General features: G+C 35.7%; 1 protein-coding gene across 7 annotated transcripts in view; it reads right to left on the bottom strand.

Annotated features, from left to right (window-relative positions):
- Window positions 1-27,901, bottom strand: part of SLC4A10 (solute carrier family 4 member 10) — a 299,064-nt gene that overhangs the window by 167,720 nt on the left and 103,443 nt on the right. For all 7 annotated transcript variants that reach the window (XM_045480001.1, XM_045480002.1, XM_045480003.1 and 4 more), the window contains exon 2: window positions 24,293-24,374. In XM_045480001.1, the coding sequence (XP_045335957.1) occupies window positions 24,293-24,374 (82 nt within the window). The remainder of the gene's footprint in view (window positions 1-24,292; window positions 24,375-27,901) is intronic.

Here is a 27,901-nt window from a genome sequence, read left to right as displayed (position 1 = left end):
TTAATTTTTTTTTAAATTTTTAAAATTAAAGAAACCAATAGAGGAGAGTTGCAAGAAGGGGACAGTTAACCAGTTTACATGTTATAAAGAAGTCATATAAGATTAAGACTAAAAATTAGTCGTTAGGTTGGAAATTAATGTTTACTGTTACCTTCTTAAGAGCAATTTCAGTGAATGAGGAAATGAGTAAACTTGAGGAAGTTTAGGGCTTTACAGACAGTGGTAGTTGAAGTAAACCTTAAGATCGAAAAGGTTTCTAATAATTACTGATTAAGATAACCATTCCCTGATGGATAAAGATAAAGGATACCATGGACCCAAGGGGCAAGTCTAGAGGCCTGGCTGGGTCTAGTGAATATTGTCTTTGTCTGTGAAATGTAGATTTGATGGGTATTTGCCCAAAGTAACATCCTAAAAAGTTGCCAAGTCAAGACTTAAAAAAACATCTGAAACCATATCCAAGCATAATCAGATAAGAGGATGCCAAGACACACAGCTGAACTGATGTCTTGAGAACATTAAATGCAAGGAAGACCAAGCTGAAGGAGTTTCCTGAGACACAATCTTGCAAGGCTGGTAAAAATATCAAAACTCACTTGGGTAAACAACTATGATTGACTTGCTGGATCACATGGTAAGCTTATGCTTACCTATATAAGAAAGTGCCAGACTGTCCTCCAAAGTGGCTGCATCATTTATATTCCAACCAGCAATGAATGAAAGTTCCTGTTGCTCCACATTCTTGCCGACATTTGATATTGTCAGTATTTTGGATTTTAGCTATTCTAATGGGTGTGTAGCGATATCTCATTATTTTAACTTGCAATTCCCTAATGACAAATGATATTGAGCATATTTTCATATGGTTATTTACTGTCTGTATTTCTTCTTTGGTGAGGTGTCTGCTCAGATCTTTTCTTATTTTATACTTGGATTTTTGTTTTCTTATTGTTGGGTTTTAAGAGTTCTTTATATATTTTGGATATAAGTCCTTTTCAAAAAAAGTTGATTTATTTATTTTGAGAGAAACAGATACAGTGCAAGCAGGGGGTAGGCAGAGAGAGTGGGAGGGAGGGGAGAGAGAGAATCCCAAGCAGACGCCACACTGACAGTGCAGAGCCCAATGCGGTGCTCAAACTCATACAAGTATGAGATCAGGACCTGAGCTGAAACAAAGAGTTGGATACTTAACCAGCTGAGCCCCTCAGGTGCCCCTTGATATAAGTCCTTTATCAGATATGCATTTTGCAAGAATTTTCTCTTTAGCTTGTCTTTTCATTCTTCTAAGTGTCTTTCATAGAGCATATGTTTTAATTTTAAAGAAGTCCAGTTTATCAATTTTTCTGTAATAGATTGTGTTTTGGTGTTGTATCTAAAAAGTCATCATCAGGGGCACCTGGGGGCTCAGTTGGTTGGGCGTCTGACTTTGGCTCAGGTCATGACCTCACAGTTTGTGAGTTCAAGCCCCACATCAGGCTTGCTGCTGTCAGCCTGTCAGTGCAGAGCCCGCTTCATAGCCTCTGTCCCCCTCACTCTCTGCCCTTCCCTCCATCTCTCTCTCAAAAAATAAGAAACGTTTTTAAAAATTAAATATTAAAATAAAAAGTCATCACCAGGCTCAAGGTCACCTAGATTTTCTCCTATGTTATCTTCTGCACTCTGCACAAGTTCCTGTTTTACTTTTAGGTCTATGATCCACTTTGAGCTATTTTTTGTGAATAAGTGTAAGGTCTAGACTCTATTCTAAATACTGAATTCACTCATTAGGTATTTGCTCCAATGAGTTGAAAGCTAATGTCCACATAAAAACATACACACAAATGTTTATAGCAGCTTTGTTCATAATTGTCAAAAAAAACCAGGAAACTAAGATGTCCTTTAAATGAATAAACAGTGGTACAGACATTAAATGGAGTATTATTAAATAATCAAAAGAAATGAACTATCAACCATGAAAATATAGCTTTTTCTTTAAGGTGTCTCAAATGAAGAAACCCTAAATTCATATTGCTAATTGAGGAAGTCAGTGAAAAAGCTATGTACTGTAGGATTCCAACTATATGAAATTCTGGAAAGAGTGAAACTACAGAGACAGTAAAACTATCAAAGATTTTCAGGGGGGGCGCCTGGGTGGCGCAGTCGGTTAAGCGTCCGACTTCAGCCAGGTCACGATCTCGCGGTCCGTGGGTTCGAGCCCCGCGTCGGGCTCTGGGCTGATGGCTCAGAGCCTGGAGCCTGTTTCCGATTCTGTGTCTCCCTCTCTCTCTGCCCCTCCCCCGTTCATGCTCTGTCTCTCTCTGTCCCAAAAATAAATAAACGTTGAAAAAAAAAATTAAAAAAAAAAAAAAAAGATTTTCAGGGGTTCAGGGAGAGGCGGTAAGAGTGTTTAAGTAAAGCACAGGGCATTTTTAGAGAAGTGATATTGTCCTGTATGATACTGTAATAGTGGATATGTAATCTTATAGATTTGTCAAAACTCATAGAAATGTAAAAAACAAAGAGTGAACCCTAATATACACTATGTAATTCAGTTAAATTCCACTAATGTAAAATATTAGTAATAAGAGGAAATTGTGTGCAGGGAGGAGAGGGGCATCTGTACTTCCTGTGCAATCTCTACAGACCTAAAACTGTTCTAAAAAATAAAGTCTTTTAATTTAAAAAAAAGTCAAAACTCATAGCTCATGGTAGACTACATGTAAGGGTGGAGAGGACTAATACTGTGTTCTCATGGTCACATATTTTATGAACATTTATTAGTGTAAGATTCCTTCATGATGGAATCTGGAATATTGAGTGTCTGAAAATTTTGAGAAACTAAGAGGAAATAGAAGTGGGGTGGGTTAAAAAATGGGTGATGGGCATTAAGGAGGGCACTTGCTGGGATGAGCATTGGGTGTCATATGTAAGAGATGAATCACTGGGTTCTACTCCTGAAGCCAAGACTATGCTGTATGTTAACTTGAGAATAAAAAATACATAAATATAAATACATACAAACATAGGAAATAGAGGTGGAGATATACTTGGGTTGGCTTTAATGGAACATATTTATGTGATTTGCCATCACGTCCATATATGAATAAGTTATTGCTAGATATCCTGGAGTTGGAATAGCTTCCAGGAATACTCCTCATACCCACTGTGCCAAACTCATCTGAAGTTGTGACACAAAGGTTCAGGGCTGCAGTAGTATCATAATGTGCAGGGACATCACAATGTGCCTCGCATTGGGAGCATGTGGGTAGCAGAGATGAAGCAAAGTAGAGAGCCAGAGTTAGTCTCTGGAAAACTCCTCTAAATCTTACAGGTTATATATGCAAGAAGCTTGATAAGTTTTCTTAAATTTTAAGACAACCCTGAAAATTTTTATGAAATTATAAATAAGTTGTAAAGATGAAAGAAACTTTTCTAGACTACTGTAAATGTTAATAATAAAGAGTGAGTTAATTTTCCATATCCTCAACAGAAAATGATACTTAAAAATCCTTGACACTAGAGACCAAAAATTGGTGGGAAAAAGTATTACAGAGGTATGTCAGTTCCTTTTAAAAAGTATCCTATTTCTCCAAATGTTACAATTTTGTGCTATTATTCAGTTTCCCAATAAGTATTTGTTGAGATTTTTTCATTCTAAATAGATATCCACCTCTGATTTATATTGAAAATTTGATTTTTTTTCCCTAGGGAACCTTCAAAAATGCTTAAGTTTCAGGTCCCACAAAACCTAGATCTGCCCACCTGTATGTGGGTAGCCCCCAATTCTGTGTCTCCATCTCAAACCTCTCTCAAACCCAGGTGACAGTCTCACCTGACACCTCCACTACACGTCTAAAGTACTTCTTAAAATCAAGATGTACAGGACTAAACTCCTAGTCTTCTCCATCCCAACTCCCTCCTAAAAAAACGCTCCCCCACAATCCTGTCCATCTCAGTCGATGACAAAATTTTCTGGCTGCTCAGAACAAATACCTTGCAGTCACTGTAGACTCCTCTCTTTCTCTTAAGCGCACAACCAATCGAAGAAGAAACGTGTTGGAACACCTTGCAAAACACATCCAGAATCTGCCCACTTATTATTTCACTTCACTACTCTAGTCAGGGCAACATCATACCCAACCTGGATGACTGCAACAGTCTCCCGGCCGGCCTTCGTAAGTCCACCTTTAGCCCCACTGTCTATACCAAACACAGTAGCAAGCGTAGTCCTCTTAAAATGCAAGTTAGATCCCATCATCCTTCATTTTATCCTTCCAATGTTACCCTATTCTACTCAGAGAAGAGGCCACAATTGTTCTAGGGCTTTCCAAGGCTCTTTGTGATCTGCACACCCTATTCCTTTTAGCTCTCTGATCCTCTCTGCTGCTGACCTCCTCCTCACTTACTCCTCACTCACTGATCTCCACTTCGCTTAAGCCACACTGGCCTCCTTGCTGTTCTCACTGCCACCCAGGGGACTTGCCTCTGTCTTTTTTTACCGCCTGGAATATTCTGCCTACTTGGAAAATTCCTCACCTCTTTCAAGTCTTTGCTCATATTTCACCTTCTCAGCAAAGCCTGCACTAACCATCTACTTAATATTACACCCTACTCTTTCTGACCCTTTATGCTCCTCATTCTCCTCTATTTTTATTTTTTCTATAGCACTTACATACCATGTCATTAATTTATTATGTTTAGTGCTTCCTTTCTAGTTTCCCTCAAATTTTTTCAACTTAAGAAGCGCAGGGATTTTTTCTTTGTTCGCTGATGTGTCCCAAGTATCTGCAGCAGTACTTGATACTTCTTGGTGCTCAATACATTTTTATTGAGTATATAAATCTTTTGTATAAATTGAGATGATGGGGCGCCTGGGTGGCTCAGTTGGTTGGGCGGCCGACTACAGCTCAGGTCATGATCTCACGGTCTGTGAGTTCGAGCCCCGCATCGGGCTCTGTGCTGACAGCTCAGAGCCTGGAGCCTGCTTTGGATTCTGTGTCTCCCTCTCTCTCTGCCCCTTCCCTGCTTGCGCTCTGTCTGTCTCTATCTCAAAAATAATAAACATTAAAAAAAATTTTTTAATAGAAAAAAATAAACTGAGATGATAACTTTAAGTAAAATATTTAGGTAATAGACACAATAATGCATTGGCTACTAAACACATTAAGAAATGTAAGAATGGGGGAAAAAAAGGTATGACCACAAATTTCAAAGCAACAGCGATAAAAAGGTCACAATTTATGCTTATGGAACTAAGGAGAAAGTATTTCATGTTTCTGCATGACTAGAGACTTCTAAAGCAGAGAAAATTGGAATCTGAGTTAAAGGACAAGCTTTGGGGGTTAAAGGTGGACAAAAAGACAGAGACCTTCAAAGAGAGGTAGACATTTATTTCTCAGATTTATGTCTTTACATTTCAAAAGATAATAAATCCCCATAGCTACCAGTTTATATCCAAAGGGTTTAAACTAGGGGATCTTCCTCTTCTCTTCCTTGAGATTTGATTACATAAGGGAGATAAGATTTCCCTCCCTCTCTCAGGAGGGGAAAAGGGAGCTGTAGAAAAATTCCCATATAAACTTAATTCATAATCTTAGGGCTCCCCTCCCGTGCCTATAACCGTCTAGTTCTCATCATATCACCTTAAAGGGAAAGAATGGGGCATGGAGAACCAATGTGGTTATTGCTACAATAGTAAGAATCTGCCTCATCCAGACCACCTCATGTTTGCTTTTAGAACAAAATAAAGAAATGTAGATATTAAAAACATCAACAGATTTAAGAGAATTTCTACAAAGATTACATGAGAATAGAATAGATATAAAATATTAGACATGAGGCCTATGATATAGCAGACACACTTGTTACCTCCCTTTCCCTTCATCCTGCTCACCCTCAGTGGCTGAAAGGAATAAGAAAGCAGAATGAAGTTTTCCTGTCCTATTTCATCGTCTTTCTGTTTCCCTCTATATTGCCAAATTTTCTAACCCCAACTATAATAACCCTGGTTTCAACAACTAGAGAATCATATTAGATCCTGTGGAAAACAGTATGTAAATAAAATTTCCAGGTTAATATTACCATAAATTTTTCCTCAAACATCATATTCAAAATTGAATTTTCCATCCTAGCAGAGATCACTTCAAAGAAGAAAAAGCATTCAAGATAATGAAAAATGTCATGGTTCAAATATAACTTGAATATTATTAAACCTAATCTATTTTTTAAGATTATATAGAGAACAATTTTATTTTATGATATATAAAGTCCAGAAATTTAGTTAAAAGAGGGAATCTTCTCAAATGAGCATTTTTTAAGTTAATCAAAATAGTCAATAATTACTTTCATACCATGTTAAAAACCCCCAAATTAATAAAAATCTGGAATCATTTAGATACAAATGTATTTCCAAAATATTAGTAAGAATGGAACAGTGCTACTAAAAGCAAAGATTTTTTTCAAGATAAGCACAGAACACTAGAATTTACTCAGAATTGACTCTGTCACTTGACAGAAAATACAGTTTCCCCATTAGAAAAGCAAAGTTTCATTAAGGTAACAAACACTGCTTTCTGAGTAAAATTTTGCTAACAAATCCTGGAATTTTGACACTTAAATTGTGTGGATACAGTCTCATGGAGCAGATACAGAACTACTGTAAAAATTTTCAGTATGTAAGAGGGACCAGTACTGAAACACCACTTGATGTGACTGTGGTCAAAGCATTCTGAATGTTTACCAAATGCAGTGAGATTAGAGGTGTATTTGGGGATGAAGAGAAATCCTACTATAATTAATAATAATACTAATACACTATTCTTTATTTTGCTGGGAGGAAAGAAGTCAAGCTACCTACTCTTGAAGAGAACTGTGTTTTTTCTGTGAAATGAATATAACACAGCTGGTGCATAGTTACTGAGTTGCTACAGCCATTCAGACGTATCATAGGAAAAGGTCAAGTACATTAAGCTGAATAAGCATGTGATCTTTAATTCCATGGAGACTCTAACAGAGTCAGAAAACACAACAAGCCATCATTTATCATAATATATCAAAGAATTCTAAATCCAACAGAAATTCTCTGCTGAGGGACAGCAACAGAGAGAAAGAAAAGAGACCAAGAGGGTGTGAGTGAGTGTGTGTAGGTAGACGCTCCCGCACTGTTGTTTCTTGGACTGTTTCACTGAGAAAAAAAAAAAAAAAGTATCAAACCAGTCTGGTCACAGTCACCCAGTCTCAGGGCTAGATTTGTAATGATTACAAAGCAAAGTGTCACATGACTATGATTATTCTATCAAAAAAATAGAAATCTTGTAAGTGCTAATGTTACTCATCAAAAGAGCCATAGTCTGGGATTTACTAGTTTAGAAGGTACTGTGGTACATTTAAAAAAAAAAAAAAACAAAACTACTTCTTTTTACAAGTTTATGACACTGTTTGAGAAAAACATATCAACTAAATTACTTTGTATCTTGAGATTCAAGCAGTGTTATTTTTTCATCTTGGAACCTAAAAGTCCTCAACATGTAAGGGTCAGCATTTGTCAAATAAATGAATGAAGCCTAATAATATCATATTTTCTAAGAGAAAAAAAAAAGCCAGGGGAATTCCCAATTCTGGTAGGTTGTAAAACAGCTTGATATTGGATGTTTCCAGAGCTCTAAGAGAGGCTAGAATTCAAATCAGGCAAGAAACGGGATAATAAGGAATGTTTCTGGCATATGATCTCTGTACTTAAAAGATAACCATCCATTTTGTGAGGACTCAAGTCCAACAAAGAAAACAGCAGCCAATATACAAATTAGAATACAAATAAAAAGCAGTAAACAATTACAATCTGCATTAAAGCTAATGTTCTTATGTGGTATCAGCCATTAAATGCTGTAGGAATTCATATTAGAGCGAAATCAAGAATAACTTGAACAATCAAGGAAAGTTTCACGGAGAAGGTAGAACTTAACTTGAGTTGTAAACAATAAGTAGGTTTTGCATTAGCAGAGGAATGGGATAATGTGTGCAAAAACCAAGGAGCATTTTGGGGAGATAGTGTGAGATGCATGCTAGAGCAGGGGCAAAATAAGGAAAGATATAATGTGTACTTTTATAATCACAGAAGCTCACAATTTCACCATTGTTTTAAAACATTTATGTTTGTTGTTTTATGTTGCAAGGAAGAGGGAGAAAATAAATCAACATCTGTTCTGGGATACTTTAAAAAATGAACACAAAAGAGAAGGTGGAACTCTCCACCTCCCCAACGCATTTTAATTAGTTTATGATTTTTCAACAGCTCTGCCATTTTGCTTTAGGGAAATAGCTTAGGAAATGAGCAAAAAATGTAAAACTGTAAACTATTCCAGATTTAGTTTTGTATTGTGTTAATCCAAAAGACATGTGCACATGTAGAAAGTGGCTCATTCTGGGAATTACAGTAATTAAGGACACAGAGAGACTCGTTTGGGAAAATGGAAGAGTCATTGAGAAGAAAAAGGTTTCCATGAAGAAAGTGGGTGGGATTCAACTATAGAACCAAAAGAATAAAACAAAACATTGGAAAGTAAAGATGAAAAAACACGGCCTTTCTGTATAGTTATATACAAATAAGAAATAATATGGTAGATTTTTTCTAATGGCCCCAAATATTTTATCAGTTTCTCCCAGCTGTGGTGAAACTCCAACCCTTGACTCTTGGCTTGGCCGGATGACTTGTGTGGACCTCCGGGACATCAGCAAGTGTGACACAAAGGCTTGGAGAGGACTTGTGCACCGGTTTCCTGCTATTGCTTCCAGGAGCTCTTACGGTACCATGTGACCAGATCTATCACATCTGTCTAACATATAACTGCCAGGCCAGCATACGCTCTCGTAGCACCTTATACTTCCTTATAAAACTTTTCAAAGTTCCAAGTAAGTAACTAAGTATATAATCAGATAAATAAGGGTGCATTACTTCACTTCGGATTGTTTTCTTCCTCAAGAAAGGTGTAAAATAAGTTTCTGTGGTGTTAAATAACTTATAGGACATTTCTAACCCCTTCATTTATATTGAGTCAGCATTCCTTTTCAGATTTAAAATTTCTTTTCAGTCAGAAAACTTAAAAACCTCCAGGTATTTAAATATTAAGCAAAGTTAACAAGGAATTTATATATTAAAGCATAGTCTAAATTTCACTCTCAAGATCACAGAATTTACAACCGGAAAATTCTTCAGAGACCGTCTGATTAAATACCTCTCATTTTAACATGTGAAATAAATAGGAGTTAACATTTCTAATACTAAACTAAATAAATAGAAGTTAACTCAACATTTCTTTTTTTTCTTTTTTTTTAATATGAAATTTATTGTCGAATTGGTTTCCATACAACACTCAGGGCTCATCCCAACAGGTGTCCTCCTCACTGGACTCAACATTTCTAAAACTAAGCATATTGCTAAGTAACCATAGCCAATAGGGCAATTTTAACAACTTAATATGGTTTTTTTTCCTTATATGAAACTCTACTATTTCCATGTTAAAATGATAGTATATTTTGTCATCTATATAACAATCTTCCAAATATCTTAATTTAGCAGTCATGTTTTTTTAAGTATTCCCTTAGCATTTTCCTCAACTAATATTTGTATGAGATGACCTCTCCTGAGGTCATATCCACCTTCTCCAATGTGTCTACCCTAGTTAGATATAATCAATATATGAAGATCCACAGGACACATCTGGAGCATTTTGGTTATGCCCATATAGACACCTACAGCACCTATTGGTGGAAATAATATTCCAGGAAGTGAAACATCCAGGGAAAATATGAAGAGTAAGAAGGAAAAAAGAATCAATGTGGAGAGAAATAAACATTTCAAAGATAGATGAGAATTGTAATTGTCAAAGTTTTGAAGAAATAGATGGAACCTCTCACATGTTAATGGGAGTGTATTTCAGTATAATCATTCTGGAAGCCAATATAAAAACATGTATAGGGGCACCTGGGTGACTTGGTTAAGCGTCTGACTTCAGCTCAGGTCATTATCTCACAGTTCATGAATTTGAGCCCCATGGCTCTGTGCTGACAGCTCAGAGCCTGGAGCCTGCTTCAGATTCTGTATCTCTCTCTCTGCCCCTCCCCTGCTCACCCTTTGTCTCTCCCTGTCTTTCAGAAATAAACATTAAAAAAATTTTTTTTAAACCTGTATCAAAATTTTAATTTAATAACGAGGTAGTGAATCTGTTTCTGAGATTATGTAGGGAGGGTCAAATGCACAGAGATACATATACAATAATGTGCAAAGCTGCTTTGTTTAAAAGACAAAAATGAGAAATAATCAAAACTTCCATTGACAAGGGATTAGTAAAATAAAGCATGGTATAACCATGCAATAAAATGCCAATTAGAAATTTAAAAGAATAGTATCTATACTAACATGGAAAGATGCTGGTGTTTTGGGTTTTTTTTTTAATTTTTTTAATGTTTATTTATTTTTGAGAGAGACACATACAGAGTGCAAGCGAGGAAGGGGCAGAGAGAGAGGGAGACACAGAATCCGAAGCAGGCTCCAGGTTCTGAGCTGTCAGCACAGAGCCCAATGCGGGGCTCAAACTCACAAACCACAAGATCATGACGAAGCAGAAGTCAGATGTTTAGCCGACTGAGCCACCCAGGCGCCCTGATGTTTTTTAATGAAAAGAGAGTAATTTAAAAGTTAAAAGGGTACCATAAATCCACTTATATATAGTTTAGTTATAATCATGTATATGTTTATGACACATAATTAATGTTTTGTTCATAATATTAATTCCATTATTAATCTGCTCAGAATATTAATATATTACTTTTAGGAGGTGCATTTTCAGGATTGTTGTTTTGCTTGTCTTCTTTATACTTATCATATTTCTTGGATTTTTCTAATGGAATGAATATTATTTTAATAATTTTTAAAACACTAAAACTAACGTTATTTTGAAAAAATACAGAAATGTCAGACAGAAGAAGAGAGGTTAAAGGGTAAAATAGAAAAATACCAAGGAAGACAGGATCTGAGAAAAGTATCAGCCAAGGAAAGAGAGATAAGAGAAGAGAGGTCTAAAAGCTAAGGCATTGTCAAAGTTCTAAAAGCAACAGAGAATTCAAAAAGGATGAGGACAGAGAGCCACTGTAGTTGGCAATTAAGAGCACTTTTTAATAGTCAAATAGGATACACACTAAGAAATAAGCTATTCACATAAACAGTCCATGTCTCAACTTACTAACATGACTTTTGTTTTTGCAATCACTGTTAACAACTGCATTGGTGTTGCTGACACTGTAATTTTGTATTAATAGCTGTGATGTCATAAAGTGCTTTGGCACTATGTCATCTAATTAAATCATGGCAATTATCATTAAAAGGAAAAAACTGAGTTATGCAAAGGATAACATAGGCATATTTTAAACAATTTAGCTAGAAATTAGATATCCTTTTGTTAATAAGACTTTAATACTTTTATTACAAATGCTCCCAAGCTAATTTAGAAGCAGTTTCGAAAGTGGTCAAAAGGAATATTCATAATCTTCCTGTCTCAGAGACAAAAGCTTAATTTACCATCAGAAAATTAAAATTTTACCTTCTTCTAATCACAAATTCAATTATTTTGTTTCCTTTATTGGCATCCCACCTGAACCTCATTAAGGAGTAGAAATGATAGAGAAAGGAAGCAAAGAGAATCCAATTTTTTTCATTGTGCTTTTCAGCAGTTCTGTCTAAAGGCAGTAGGGACGAGTAGGCTGCCAGGAAAGCAGGAAGATAGAATGGGGAGTAAAAAGGTTCCTTGGAGAAAATATAAGACAGCATTCAGAAAAATAATCTCAGAATACTGGTACGCAAAGTGAAATTAATTCTATTGAGGTTCCAGTGCTACCAGTACTGCTAAATTATAGGTGTGCGTTATCCAAAAAAATCAAAATGACCTCTTTCAATTATTATATCAATTTATATTTTAATGTAAACATTTATGTGCAAAGTGGCCAGTGACATTTTTTTCCAAAGGGATGTAGGACTGAAGTGCCCTATCGTCAGCACCAGTATCTAAACCTCCTTAGAGAATGCAGGGTATGAAATAGAAAATGGCCCGGTGCTTCTATGCCATTAGCACTTAATTAAATATTGGTGAATGATGACAACTTCCCTAGAAAGGTCCTACCTGACTGGTAGCCTAGCCCCGCGTATACTACTGTGAGACCGACCCTCTAGAAAGGCAACAACCTGAGGAGGCTACGCTCACAAATAACAGAGGAGCTTTGAAGTAGGATCACACCAGGGGGAAAGATTAGCAGCTGACATAGAGATTTAGAATTTAATCAAGAAGTAGACTAAGTTGATCTACTTCACAATGTCACCTTCATAGTCCTACTCCCTCATTAAACTGTGTCACTAAATAATGAATACCCTTAAGTCTCAGATGCCTGGAAAATGCAAAACTAAAGGGTAATATTAATATAAACCTATATGGTATATATTAAGAAGCTTTGGTCATTTGTGGTCTGTCTTCAAAGTTTTCAATATTTAAGGATTCAAATATTTAAGGATTAAAGGGATACTTTGTATGCTGTAAAATTCCTTCTTTTAATATTTATAGGATTATATTTAATGTAATGAAAAGGAATTTCTTTTCATCTATATCTCTGAAATAGCGATTGAAAATGTTACACACACACACACACACACACACACACACACACACACACAGTCCTATTCAATTCACAAATGATATATTTAAGTCACATTAGAAAGCAGATACCCTCCTCCATCCAAAAAAAAAAAAAAAAAAAAAAAGAAAGCAAATACCCTAAATGCTATACCATACCTTTGATGGTTAGAAATATTATTAGACACAGTTTGACTTACAAAGAATAATGAAAAGTGATTAACAGTAAGGGCTTTATCCTAAGACCGGCTACCTAAAAACTATCATCCTAAGCAAGGGATACAAAATGTATATCCAGGACCCTGAAATTATGAAACCATAAATTTGCAGGATTTCATAATTACATATACACACTAGAATATATGTTACTGTCCTCAAGCAAATACATGTCTATAACTATTTACAAATGGCCTAATAAACCATAACCAAAGTTATAAAAATACTTTAAGATCTTTCAAATTTTCTTGGAATTACAATATACCATAAAAACAGATTATAAATAACTATCAAGTTGTTGCTCACTTCAAATAGGTAAAGCATCATGAATAAATTATATATATATCAAAATATATTGATGTGTGTCACATACACAAATTATGTGAAATGACTAAAATGAAGAAATACGGAACATGATGTATAGCTCACATGATAATTTTAGAAATAAAAGTATTTAAAACAATGCTCTATCATTTGTTTCTTATTCTTAGGATACCCATGGTAAAATATAAGAGTTCATTATGAAATGTGCTCAGGTGGCAAAGATTGCTCAAGAAGGAAATGAAATTTAATATTGACTATTCTTCAGTATTAGTCTATGTGCCTAACTCCCATTCTCAAATATTCAAAGTATTTGGCAGGAAAAATGTACAATTTCATATGGGTCCTATGTAATTAACTAATTTCACTACTCATTACCAATGGACCAACTACCACTTAGAACTGCCCCATTAATTGACATTGAGCCAATATCAACAATACTAAATGCACAAAAGCTAATCAACCAATAATGGCAGGGAAAAATGAACCTTTTTCAAAGAAAAGACATGTGGAATAAGGAAACAATAAGATTATTCATTTTGTGGTGCAGCAGAGGCGAGAATTTAAAATAGGAGAACATGAGGTTAGAACAAAAGCTAATCAACCAATAATGGCAGGGAAAAATGAACCTTTTTCAAAGAAAAGACATGTGGAATAAGGAAACAATAAGATTATTCATTTTGTGGTGCAGCAGAGGCGAGAATTTAAAATAGGAGAACATGAGGTTATGATCTCACCAGTTTTCAGTTAGAGAGAGGTTCTCTTATTTATGGAAATGAATCTTTCTAATGGGAATTTATTAACTATAAAACTCAAATTTTTGCAAAATTATTCAGAAAACTATTGTGATATGAGTATTAATTATTGAATCCTTTATTTCTTTATAACAGGACATGAAAATCTTAACTTTTTTTAAATAGTCATGATCAAATGAGTAAGTATGCCCAAGTCTTCCAATCACCTTGCCCCATTCAGTCCTCTACAACACAAGACTCAGTATTATCTTTAATTCTGCAATACAGTTGTGAAAAGCCCAGACCCTTGTGATTTTTGAATCCCTGCTCTACCACTTGCTAGTCCTTTGGCCTGGCCTATTAGTCTTCTGTCCTTTAGTTTCTTTAACTGTAAAATGGAGATTACAATAGTACTCTCCTCATTTAGTAATTTCAAGAATTAAGTCATTGTCTACTACCTCATGCAAATATTGAAACTTCATCTACAGTCATTCTTTGCCCCATGCAGAAATTCCAATGCTTTAGCCATACCATATTAACGATTCCAGAATATAACAAATGCTTCCTTCTTTGCCTTCAGAACACCCTTCCTCCTTCAAAGCCCACCTCTGTCTTTGTGAAGCCAAATTTGGTTTCTCCCAACAGAATCCACTTTTTCCTTCTCTTGGAGATAAAAGTTTAGAAATAAAATGCGTAGGCCTAATTTTGGCTCTTTCTTGCCTTCCTTTTTTTTTTCAATTATTTTTTACTTTGATTGCAAAATACTGTGTCATAAATACAAGATCTGCACTCATTATCTTTAGTTTTTTGGTGGAAACCACTTTTGACATTATGATGATTATCGTCAGAAAACCATTTCAGTTACCATAAGAGCTCAGGAATGGGGTGGAAGGAAGAAAGTGGGAGGGTACTACCATTGATAGAACTATATTGTATGACCATTTTGTGCTAGGTGCACTTTGGGTGCACCATCTAGTAAGTGATCCCCAAAGGAAATAAACTAGTAAACCATTTTTCTCCTCAAGTGGGATGACCAAAAGAATATCAATATAGGGGTATACTTTTCTTTATTAAATCCTTGACTTAAAAGTATTTTACTGTCTGCTAAAAGCAATAAAGGATAAAGAAAATGTCTCTTTTATTTAACGTGTAGGCCAAGATTTAAAGGTAAGTTTAATTTTTCCATTACAGTTCTACATTTACGAATTCCTGAAAATCAGATTGAAATATAACTAGATTGATTTATCTCAGTGCAGTGCATCATAATCAGAAACTTCTGTATTTACATGTAAAATAATTTCATGGGTAATTATTTGATGAACATTAATTATGCACCTAATTACATTATATAAATTCACTCTTATGTGATTAGGGATATGTTATTGAATGACATATAAATGAGATTCAATGCAACACATTTTAATACCTACCTAATTCAAGAAAAAGTGCTAGATAACACAGGAGAATGTAAATATGTGTAAGATGATGATTTGTCCCTAAAGAAGCTTATAATAAAAAAAAAAGAGAAGAAATAATGTACATAACATTAATATAAAAAAGATGTAAACTCAGAAAGAGACATGTGAAGGAAGAAAATAATTATTCTTTTCAGAGGAGTCAGGTAACACTAATGGATGGGAAGAGTGGGCATTCTATTTCTGTGTGCAGGGAAATCACTAGCAAATGGTGGAGATGGGAAGGAACCAATTTGGGCCAAACTAAAAGGCTTTAAACAGAAGTCTTGAATAATATTCCTGGGGGTTACTGTGTCTTCTATGTTCTCAGACTGTAAAAAATAGAAACATTTGCTAAAAATATGGAAAACAATAGTCTCTCACTAAATAGGTTCTTTACATATCAGTGATTTGGGGAAATATTTAACCTGTGAGGAGAGATGTGAGCTATAATGTTAGGCAACAAAGAAACATGAAAGGTAAAAGTGCAAGCATTCTATACCATATGCAGACTTAACTCAAAATGGACCAGAGATCTAAACGTATGACCCAAAACTATAAATTAGAAGGAAATATAGGGAAAAGTTTTATGACATTGGATTTGGCAAGGATTTCCCAGATATGATACCAAAAGCATAGGCAACTAAAGAATAAGTAGACAAATCGGACTACATAAAAACTAAAATTTTCTCTGTATCAAAGGACACAATCAACAGAGTCAAAAGGCAACCAATGAAATGGGAGAAAATATTTCCAAATCATATATCTGATAGGAGGTTAGTATCTAGAATATATAAAGAATTCATACAACTCAACAACAAAACACCTAATTAAACAAGGAGCTAAGGACTTGAACAATCATTTTTCTAAAGATGATGAACAAGTAGCCAACAAGCATATGAGAAGATGCTCAATACCACGAATTATTAGGAAAATGCAAGTCAAAAACCACAGTGAGATATCACCTCACACCCATTAGGATGGCTTCTACCAAAAACAAATAAGCAAACAGAAAATTACAAGTAGTGACGGGGCACCTGTGTGGATCTGACTTCGGCTCAGGTGATGATCTCGCAGTCTGTGATTTTAAGCCCCACGTCAGGCTGTGTGCTGACAGCTCAGAGCATGAAGCCTGCTTTGGATTCTGTGTCTCCATCTCTCTCTGCCCGTCCCCTGCTGACTCTCTCTCTCTCTCTCTCTCTCTCTCTCTCTATCTCTATCTCTATCTCTCTCTCTCTCTCTCTCTCTTCTCTGTCTCTGTCTCTCTCTCTCTGCCCCTCCCCCACTGGTGCTCTCTGTCACTCTCAAAAATAAATAAACATTAAAAAAAACCCTACATCTGAGAAAATCACAAGTATTGGCAAGGATGTGGAGAAATTGGAACCCTTGTACACTCTTGATGGGAATGTAAAATTATGAATTGCTATGGAAAACAATATGGCAGTTCTTCTAAAAACTAAAAACTGGAATTACTGTATGACCCAGCAATCCCACTTATGGCTATATATTCATAAGTACTGAAGGTAGATTTCAAAGAAATATTTGCATTCCCATGCTCATAACAGTGCCCTTCACCATAGCCATGAGATGAAAGCAATCATTTGATCAACAGATGAATGGATAAACAAAATGTAGTATATACATACAATGGAGTATTATTTAGCCTTAAAAAGGAAAGGAAGTCTAACACATGCTACAACATGGCTAAACCTTGAGGACATTATGCTATGAAATAAACTAGTCACAAAGACAAATACTGCATGACTTCACTTATATAAGGGATCTAGAGTATCCAAATTCACAGAAATAGAAGATAGAATGGTGCTTGCTCCAGGATGGGTAGGGAGCAAATGTGCAGTTGCTTAATGTGTATAGAGTTTCCACTGTCCAAGATGAAAAAGTTTTGAAGATTGGTTACACAACAATGTGAATATACTTAACACTACTGAACTGTATACTTAGAAATGGTTAAGATGGTAAATTCCATATCATGATTTCTTTAGCACAAAAGAAGCATTTTAAAAAATTTTGGCAAAAAACAACCCAGTTGCCCTGATTGGAAATCAATCTGTTCAGTCAAAATTAATAAAATAATAGCATGTCATCTTTACTAAATTTTCTTATCTTTATTATCATCTAGTTGTTACTAGGACATATGACAGTTGCCATTAATTTATTCTTATGCCTGCAGAAGATATAACATGGTCATATCTGAAAAAAATTATTAAATTCTTTAAAAAGTACAGGCATCAATTGTGAAAAAGTAGGACCAGGGTAAACAATGAAGAGAGAATCTAAGTGAGTAAGGGTAACTGAAGGGGCACTTGGTTATTTTTATTGGGCCTGTGGAAACTGACCAGACCTATGTATCCATCCATCATGGAGTTTCAGACTCAGTACAGTGTTGGCACTCTCATACTGTCCTTTTAACAGATTCACAAGTAAACAGGATCTGAAACCCATCTGGTTTTTTTTTTTTTTATGTTTATTTATTTTGAGAGAGAGGCAGAGAGAGACAGAGACAGAGATGGGGAAGGGCACAGAGAGAGAAAGAGAGAGAATCCCAAGCAGGCTCCACACTATCAAAGCAAAGCCCGATGTGGCACTTGAACTCATGAACCCATGAGATCAAGACCTGATCGGAAACCCAGAGTCATATACTTGAACGACTGAGCCACCCAGGCACTCCTGGAACCCATCTATCTTATCAAGGCCTCCAACATACTTGCCACTTCATGTTCATATGTTCAGTATAGTGAAACAACTTTTTTTGCAGAAATACTTTTTTTTTGCAGAAATACTTTTTTTGCAGAAAATCCACTCAGTTCAAGTCTTTTTGGACTCTCTTATACAATTGGTAGGAGATTTAACACAGCCCTGGAGCAAGACCATAAATGTATATTGTTATACTTTCCAAGGGTATGTTTACTTCTGGTAATCCTTCTCGATAGTAATAGATACAAATGCACTTTCCCCATCAATAGTTGTATACCACATGCCTGAGGTCATGTCAACCTGCTCTAAGAAGATTCCATTTCTGACAAAGCAGTGGCAATTGATGCCACCATTTGGCTGAGTCTGTAATCATCCACGACTGTCCTCTATGATTTGACAATTTCTGCAAAGATGGCACTAATCTCTGCCATTTCCATCCAGTATCACATGCAATACTGATTTTCATTTACTCTCATGGCCAAGACAAGTAGTTTGAGAGCCTTCTCACCCACTACAACTGTTCTTAGCCCCACAAAGACACCAATGTGAAGGTCCTGCTAATTACCAAGTATATATGTCTCTTGGTACTGTTCAGGGAGCAGGAAAATGATGAATGAGTGAGTCAGGTTCCTCAGCAACAGACTCTGAGACAGAGATTTGTGTTCAGGGAGGTTATTGAGGAAAACTGTCAGAAATAACACCCTTGCAGAAATATGGGCAGCAGCATTTGGTAGAGGAAGAAGTTTAATTATGGTACAGTTGCAGTAAAGGCCTTCATTGATTCCAGAAGGAGCTTTGAAGCTGAGACCACTCTTCAGAGTTGAAAGAAATTGAAGCAAAGGGGCTAGGCCTTTATACTCCACTGATGGTTCATTGAATGCAAAATGCCACAGGGGAGATGGCTGCCTCAGCAAGAAACAGTTACTTTAGGGGGAAGGTAATTTCTGGGGAAGAATTCAGCTGTGGGACAATAGCAGGCAACACCGACAGCAACCAGAGAAATAAGCACCTCAATCCTTAAGAGGGGATGTTAGTGTTCGTGGTAATATCCACTACTAAGGTTATCAGATTTGATAAGTAAAAAGCAATAAATAAACATATTGCATGGCATACCTATACTAAAAAGTTACTCATTACTCATCTAAAACTCAAATATAACTGAGCACTGTATATTTTATCTGTCCACCACACATGTATTAAAGGGAAAGTAGAAGAAGGAATTTCAAGGATATTAATGTATTTCTCCTTTTGTAACCTGATACTTTGTACAGTACTAATCTCACATGGATGTGGGAGACCAAAAATAAAAACTGGTAAACCCCAACAATTTTTGCTCTACCTACAATCCTGATTTGGTCTAATTACAGGGAATCAGTTGCTGCTCACTACATTTTGCTACTGGAATCAGAAATAAGCTTAGAAAGAACACTAGCAGTTTTAAGGAGGGTGGATTGTGGGAAAGAAAGCACCCAGCATACAGAGAGGGAAAGAAAAAGAGCAGTGGCAGTGGGAGTGAAAAAGAAGAAATGAGAAGAGACACCCCGAGGATAGATTCAAAGAATTTACTAACTGTCTGATGTAGAAAAACAGGAGGTGAACAGAATCTAATAAAATTGTATGCTCTTGATTTTAGGTAATAGGAAACGAGAGGAAAAATGGTACAAGATACACATAAAACAAAAACATATTTGAAGGGAGAAATTATACATTTGACACAACATTCATCAAAATGTATAATATATGTGAATACATTAGCTAATATACTATACCAAGCTGCTAATATGGTCAAGTGATCATTTCCATTAAACATATTTCACCTGAGACTTTATAGATATTTTTAACCACCTGGCATTTCTACAAGCTGTGCACAGGATGTTACATTATACTGGTAATTCTATTAGCTATTAATAACTCTTACATACATATAAATCCTATAAACACTAATTTTCAAATTTAAAATCTTAATTGAATGAAGAGTTTATAAATTGTGTGTTTTTCTTCAATAGTAATTCCAAACTCGATTTTATTTAAAATAAATATCTATTTGTGTTTTATCTACATTACTAAAGAAGTTCTTTTTTTAATGTTTATTTATTTTTGAGAGAAACAGAGACAGAGAGCATGAGAGGGGAAGGGGCAGAGAGAGAGAGAGAGAGAGACACAGAATCTGAAATGGACTCCAAGCTCTGAGCATCATCACAGAGTCCGAAGCAGGGCTCGAACTCAACAGCTGTGAGATCATGACCTGAGCCAAAGTTGGACACTTAATCGACTGAGCCACCCAGGCGCCCCACTAAAGAAGCTCTTAAAATGTGGAGCTCTGGCCGTTTTCTTTAATTACACCAAAGGAGAAACTACTACCCACATTACCTGCAGCAATGATATCTTTATAACTGGCACTCTCCCCTTACCCATTTTATATTATGCTGCCAGTCGATTTTTCCTGAACCATGACATCCAACACACTACACCTGCATTATTTTCTAATTCAGAATAATCAGTCCAGGAACCATTGATAGATATATTGATTCTTGGTGTGCATCACAGCAGAATCCTGTATAGCACCCTCAGATGCTAGGATGTCTATCTACTTAGTATGGTTTGGGAGCAGAACAAATATTTAGAAAGTCAAAATAAGTTTTTTCTATTTTATTTCAAGATTCTAAAATGTAATGTTACATTTACACTCTGTGATGTTAATTTTAATCACCAGTGACTTAGCCACAATTATTCTCTTCTGGGATTAAAATGGCCACTATAGATATCAGTAAAGAGAAGAAAATCTGACTTATCCAGTTGTGTTCACCAATCAGAAATCTCTTAATCACACTGTCCTGAATACCATGCCAAGTAAGAGAATATGTATATAATACACATTGATAAAATAATTAAAATAAACTTATTAAATTCTGTTTTTGTAGTATGTATTTTCCATCCAAAGGGAACATTCAGTATGTCACTGCAATTTTTTTAATTGTTTTTTTTTTTAATGTTTATTCATTTGTGAGAGAGAGAGAGAGAGAGAGAGAGAGAGAGAAAGAGAGCACAAGCGGGGAAGGACAGAGACAGAGGCCCATGAGACACAGAATCCGAAGCAGGCTCCAGACTCTGAGCTGTCAGCACAGAGCCCGACGTGGGGCTTGAACTCACGAGCCATGAGATCATGACATGAGCCGAAGTTGAAAGCTCAACCGACTAAGCCACCTCAGGAGCCCCAGTATGTCACTGCAATTTTTATAAATTATTAAACTGTTAACTTTCAATTATCTGTGTGCAGATTATCACAATCTTTAAACCCAAGATGGTTTTTTCCTGCAATGAGTATACTTTTAGGTCAACTTCTTGCTTTACTGAGTTTTCTTAAATGTGCTTAGTGAATACAAGTGTAGTTTAATTCATGACAGGACATTAGTAGCTGGTAAATATTCTACTGGGGAAAAAATTTAATATAATGGCATTTCAAATCCAAAGAGAAATTATCTTTATATTCTCCTTTATCAATTTAGATTTTTCAAGTTTGTGCTCCCTTCAATTTGTGTAATGAAAATAGATTGCATAGCAAATCACTACACCCACTCAGGAAGTATAACCTTCCCAGACCTGCATATTTTCTGTGCACCACACAAAATGTCAGGCACTGAGTAGGTATACTTGCTGAAAGTTTACTCTAAATATTATGTCAATTCTCCTGTTATTCAATTGTTGTAGCTAAATATAAGATCTAAGAACTATGAATTCCATTGTAATTTAGTTACCTGACAATTCCTAGGAGGAATATCCCTTACTTCTCAGCTGTGGAGGATTATTAAGAATTATCTCTGATTATTTTTACTTAAGATTACTTTTTTAACCAAAAGATGAAAAATAGCACATACCTGTGTCTCACTAATAATAATTTCTGGTTAAAAATGAAAATGAAGTAATAAGGAGTGTACATTAAATTGTGGTGTAAAATCAAAACCACAATAAGATACCACCTCACACCTGTCAGAATGGCTAACATTAACAACTCAGGCAACAACAGATGTTGGCGAGGATGTGGAGAAAGAAGATCTCTTTTGCACTGTTGGTGGGAATGCAAGCGGGTGCAGCCACTCCGGAAAACAGTATGGAGATTCCTTAAAAAAACTAAAATTAGAACTACCCTATGACCCAGCAATTGCACTACTAGGCACTTATCCACAGGATATAGGTGTGCTGTTTCAAAGGAACACATGCACCCCCATGTTTATAGCAGCACTATCAACAATAGCCAAAGTATGGAAAAAGCCCAAATGTCCATCGGTGGATGAATGGATAAAGAAAATGTGGTGTATATATATGCAATGGAGTATTGGCAATCAAAAAGAATGAAATCTTGCCATTTGCAACTACATGGATGGCACTGGAGGGTATTATGCTAAGTGAAATTAGGCAGAGAAAGACAACAATCATATGACTTCACTCATATGAGGACTTTAAGAGAAAAACAGATGAACATAAGGGAAAGGAAACAAAAATAATATATAAACAGGGAGGAGGACAAAACAGAAGAGACTCATAAATATGGAGAACAAACTGAGGGTTACAGGAGGGGTTGTAGGAGGGGGGTATGGGCTAAATGGGTAAGGGGCACTAAGGAATCTACTCCTGAAATCATTGCTGCACTATATGCTAACTAATTTGGATGTAAATTAAAAACAAACAAACAAAAATCCTTTGAAAAAAAATTGTGGTGTAGTAATAACTATCAAGACTTAATGTAAATCTTATGCCAGGCACTATTCTAAGTATTTTTCCCTTAATTCTCATAAGAACTTTATGAAATATATTCTAATGTTACCCTTACTTTATTTTTTAAATTTTATATTTTTTAAATTTGAGTATAGTTGACACACCATGTTACATGAGTTTCAGTAGTGTATAACATAGGGACTGGACAAATTTATACATTATGCTATGTTCACACATATACCTACCATCTGTCACCATACAACACTGTGACGATATCATTGACTATATTCCCTATTCTATTCTGCACCTTTTATTCCTGTGACTTATTCCGTAATTGGAAGCATAGGTCTACCACCCCCTTTACCCATTTTGCCCATCCCTCCACCCATCTCTGCAGACATCGGTTTGTTCTCTGTACTTACAGTTCTGATTCTGTTTTTTGTTTGCTTGTTTATTCATTTATTTTTTTAGAGTCCACATATAAGAATTCTTTATTGGTCTGACTGAATTCATTTGGCATAATACCCTCTAGGTCCATCCATGTCATGACAAAAGGCACGATCCCATTCTTTTTTATCACTGAGTAATATTCGTATGTGCGTGTGTATGTGTACATGTGTGACCTCTTCCTTATCCATTTGTGTATTATAGATAGTAAGGTTGCTTCCATATCTTGGCCGTTATCCCTATCTTCTGTTTAAACGTTTATTTACTTATTTTGAGAGAGAGAGTGAGCAGGGGAGGGGCAGAGAGAGAGAGGGAGAGCAAGAGAATCACAAGCAGGCTCCACACTGCCAGCACAGAGTGCAATCATTGTTATCCTAATCTTAACAGTTGAGAAAACTGAGGTGCAGAGAAGTTAACTGGCTGAAGTTTTCATAGCAAATAAGGGGCAGAACTCGTATTTAATCCAGTGCCGTTTGGTTTCAGAGTTCATTCACTGAACTGTCAGAACATACTACCTCCCTGCTGACTTATTTGATCTTCTTCCTATTGATGCCTCCACCTCTCACATATATCTGAGTGAAACCAGAATGTCAGTTGTCTTTAACTTTCTTTCAGTGAAAGAAAGTTACTTACTCTGACAACATAGGCTGGACTAGCTGCCCTTCCTGTCCTATTGTCCCCTCTCATGTAACACCTAATGTGCCGGACTGTCGTAACTTTTTTTTTCTTCGTTCCCCAATTGATAGTAATTCCTGAAGCAATAATTACTGAAAGACTGGCATACAACGCAGTGTCTGGAATATGTACAGTAGAGATTCATTACATGTCTGTTGGATGAATGGATACTTCTCATTGTTTTTAGGTCTGCCTGGTGGCATTTCAGGCTGCGTTAAAGAAATCATATCCACAACCCACCACCGCCACCATGACTCTGATATCTACTTTTACAATTCTCCAAATTGTGACAAACTTCATATTTCTCTTTTAAATACTTTAAGAAAGCATAACAAAAACTATCCCAAGGGGGGAAGGGCCTTACCTTCTAAATCTTCTTTCTCAAAGTGTGTTTTGAGAATAGAACGAGTTCCACCTCTATCCACAACTGCCTCTTCATCATTTCTCTGTAGAATGGGAAGAAAGAAGATCAAATGACATTTCATTTGTCTTTATCCACAGGGATACTTTCCAAGACCCACTGTAGATGCCTGAAATCACACTAATACCAAACCCTATATAAACTATGTTTTTTGCTAAGCATACATACCTACGATAAAGTGTAATTTATAAGTAAGGCACAGTAAGAGATTAACAATAAGAATGGAATAGAGCAATTATAACAATAGCCTATAATAAAAGTTATGTGAACATGGTCTCTCTCTCACAGAATATCTTATTGCACTATACTTACCCTTTTTGTGATGACATGATATGATAAAATGCCTATGTGATGGGATGAAGCAAGGTGAATCATGTATATACGCACTATGACATAGCATTAGCCTACTATTGACCTTCTGATGGTATCTCAGAAGGCAGATCATCTGCTTCCTGGCCATAGTAGACCTCAGGTCAATCACAGATAAAAGTGGACTAGTGTACATGTATTCCCATAATTCCCTTAATTTCAGAAAATAAACTATAATTTAAATCCAATATTTTAGGGGTTTAAGTCAATCACTCAAATGTAAACAACTTTCTATTTGATTATCGAGTGTTAGTTTAAAAAGGAGATTAAAATTAAGTTAACCACATATTCAGAGAAGAATGTCATTTGACTTTCCACGAAATCGAAGGTAGTCAAACATTCCAGTTGCCATCATTTGTTAGTGAAATGAAAAACAGAAAACAAACAGTTATCCTGTCAATTTTGTAACATGCATTTTTTTATCTCTGATAAAGAATTCTTGTTAACAAGAATGACATTTGGACTATACAAGGAAAATATGGAAATCATTAGTATTAACGCCATTAATGCTATGGCAAGGTGAAATAATTTCACTGCCATTTAAAATGGGGTTGGGGGAGGGGAGGGTGGGTGATGGGTATTGAGGAGGGCACCTTTTGGGATGAGCACTGGGTGTTGTATGGAAACCAATTTGACAATAAATTTCATATATTGAAAAAAAATAAAAAAATAAAATAAAATAAAATAAAATAAAATGGGGTTGGGGGATCTAATGTCTTGAAAGCAATTACCAGCAATTATTAGGTAAACTACAACTCTAATTACTTTGCTTCAGTCTAATGCATTTTATTCAAACTAAACTTTTAATTATAATCCTATACATTACACTTTCTCTACACAGTCTCTCTCTATATATAGAGAGAGAAAGTTTTTTTGTATTTTGTTTTGGGGTTTTTGTTTTTTGTTTTTGTTTTGGGGGAGTTTCTTTTACTTATTTAGAATGGCTGGATGGAGCTTCTCTCTTCTGAGCAGTGTACGTACGCTGAAAACAATATACTCACTGATTTGGTATTCAATGAAATAATGGGGGGGAGGGGAAAGTATAACCCATTAAACCATGCAGGAATGAACAAAATACAAAATAGTGAATGAAGTGAAAGATTATTTCCACATTTTATTTGATTGTGAATATCTGTATAAAATTGCTTTAAAAGTGAACATTGAACACAAAGGAAAAAAGGTAGGAAGGGAAAGGAAAGAAAACGAAAAGGTAGGCTAAAGATAAATAAATCTTCCAAAATGTATTTCTAAGCCTGTTCTAGTATATGACTATTAGAAAAAATTAAAGATTTCTGTTTCTTGTTCGAAAGCTTTAAATTCCCATGCATAACCTTGATAAAGATTTGGCCTCCATGTTTTAGAAATCAGTATTGTAAACTGTAGGATTACAGACTAAGGACCTATTCAACGTAGAAAGATCAGCTCTCCTATGCTTCATACGCAGCAAGACACACAGTAGAAAAACATGGTTTATAGCCTGTAGTCCTGTGTCTTTCAGACAACATGGGCTGAGACAGGTCAGGGCAGTGCCTGAAATCAGAGCGAAAGAAACCTATACTACAAATGAAGGAAAACACGAAAATTAAGATATGATTCAGAGCCTACTGTTATTATATTTGGCAAAGTTTTAAAAATCTGTTGGTTTGAGCAAAATAGCAATAGAAAAACTAAAGACTTATATATTTATATAATTTTTCTGAACTAGACAAATGCAAATTTCAGCCTCTCTAGAATCTGTTCCTGATATGATTACAAATTGCATTTATCCTCTGTACAAGACATATTCAAATATATGTCACATTGGAATATATCTCTGCCCTCCAGGGTGTTAGGAAGAATGCCAAAAGCTAAGTCATGCATCCGTGTTCAGAGGTCAGAAGAAGCATTATTCTGCCATATATTACAGTGGCAGCCTTTTAAAACAATTGCATAATGGGAAGTTTTATACAGATGTTTCCCCCTGTATATAAAATATTCAATTCTTATTTCAAGGGCCTGAATCAATTTTCAACTTATACAAAACAGTTTTCTCCTTACTTAAATACATTACATATACTATTCACGTACAAAAGATAATACTACTGAACAGTTAATGTTAGGATATTGAGATAAAATTTTGCAGTCGTAGAAGTGGAATATAAATAGGAAATAATTGGTTATTTAATTACAATATGAATTACAAGCTGAAGTGCCCTAATTTTAACGTTTCATTGATGGAAAGAAAAGAACTTGAAGCTAGACTATGAACGTAACTCAATGTAAGTGACTCATTTTGCAGTTTCACAGAACTTTAAATACTCTCCAGATAGACCATAGAAACATCAAATGTCAAATGTCTGATCTTTTAGGTTGAAAATTCCCAAGATACAACTTAATACTAATACATATAGTGAAATTCCTCTACTGTGGAGATAGTTCAAAAGATTATTTCAATATTACTGAAGACTTTTTAACAGAGTACTCCCCTTCCTCCCTATGACCAAGAGCAAGTAAGCATGGGTGTGATGAATGAAGACAATGCAGGGACATGTGACACTGGGCACCAGACTGTGCGGTAATCCCAAATACACCAGTGAGAACATTTCTAATTCATTTTGTATTGCTACCCTTTTTAGATTTGTTGAACATCAAATACATTAATGTACCCTAATATCCATATGTATTTACTTACTTAGAACAAAGTCTAGCACCAAGAGAAAACACATAAATCTATTGCATTGACTCTCAAGACAATTTACCCTTGCTACACTATTGGGTAAACATTTATTCCAGTATATAGTATAAGACAATGTTTTAAAATTTGGTGGTGGGGGGCATGACCCATAGTGAGAAATATATATTCAACACAGTCACATACTCATATATATGTTATCAAAACAAAGTTTCACAAACCAACATTTACCCTTACTATAAACAATGTGGTATGATATTTTCTATTCCAGGATATTCTGTTTCATTTAAAAATACTAGTCACTATCCATTAAATTTATTTCAGTACTTAAAAATTAGTGGTACGGATGCCTGGATGGCTCAGTCGGTTAAGGGTCCGACTCTTGATTTCAGCTCAGGTCAGGGCCTCCCGATTCGTGAGTTTGAGCCCCTCGACGGCTCTGGCTGACAACGTGGAACCTGCTTGAGGTTCTCTCTCTTCTTCTCTCTCTTCCCCTCCCTGTTTGCACTCTC

The sequence above is a fragment of the Leopardus geoffroyi genome, chromosome C1, assembly GCF_018350155.1.
Source record: "Leopardus geoffroyi isolate Oge1 chromosome C1, O.geoffroyi_Oge1_pat1.0, whole genome shotgun sequence".
Taxonomy (NCBI): Eukaryota; Metazoa; Chordata; class Mammalia; order Carnivora; family Felidae; genus Leopardus; species Leopardus geoffroyi.
Note: the sequence above shows the minus strand (reverse complement) of the source record. Positions and strands in the feature narration are given on the sequence as shown.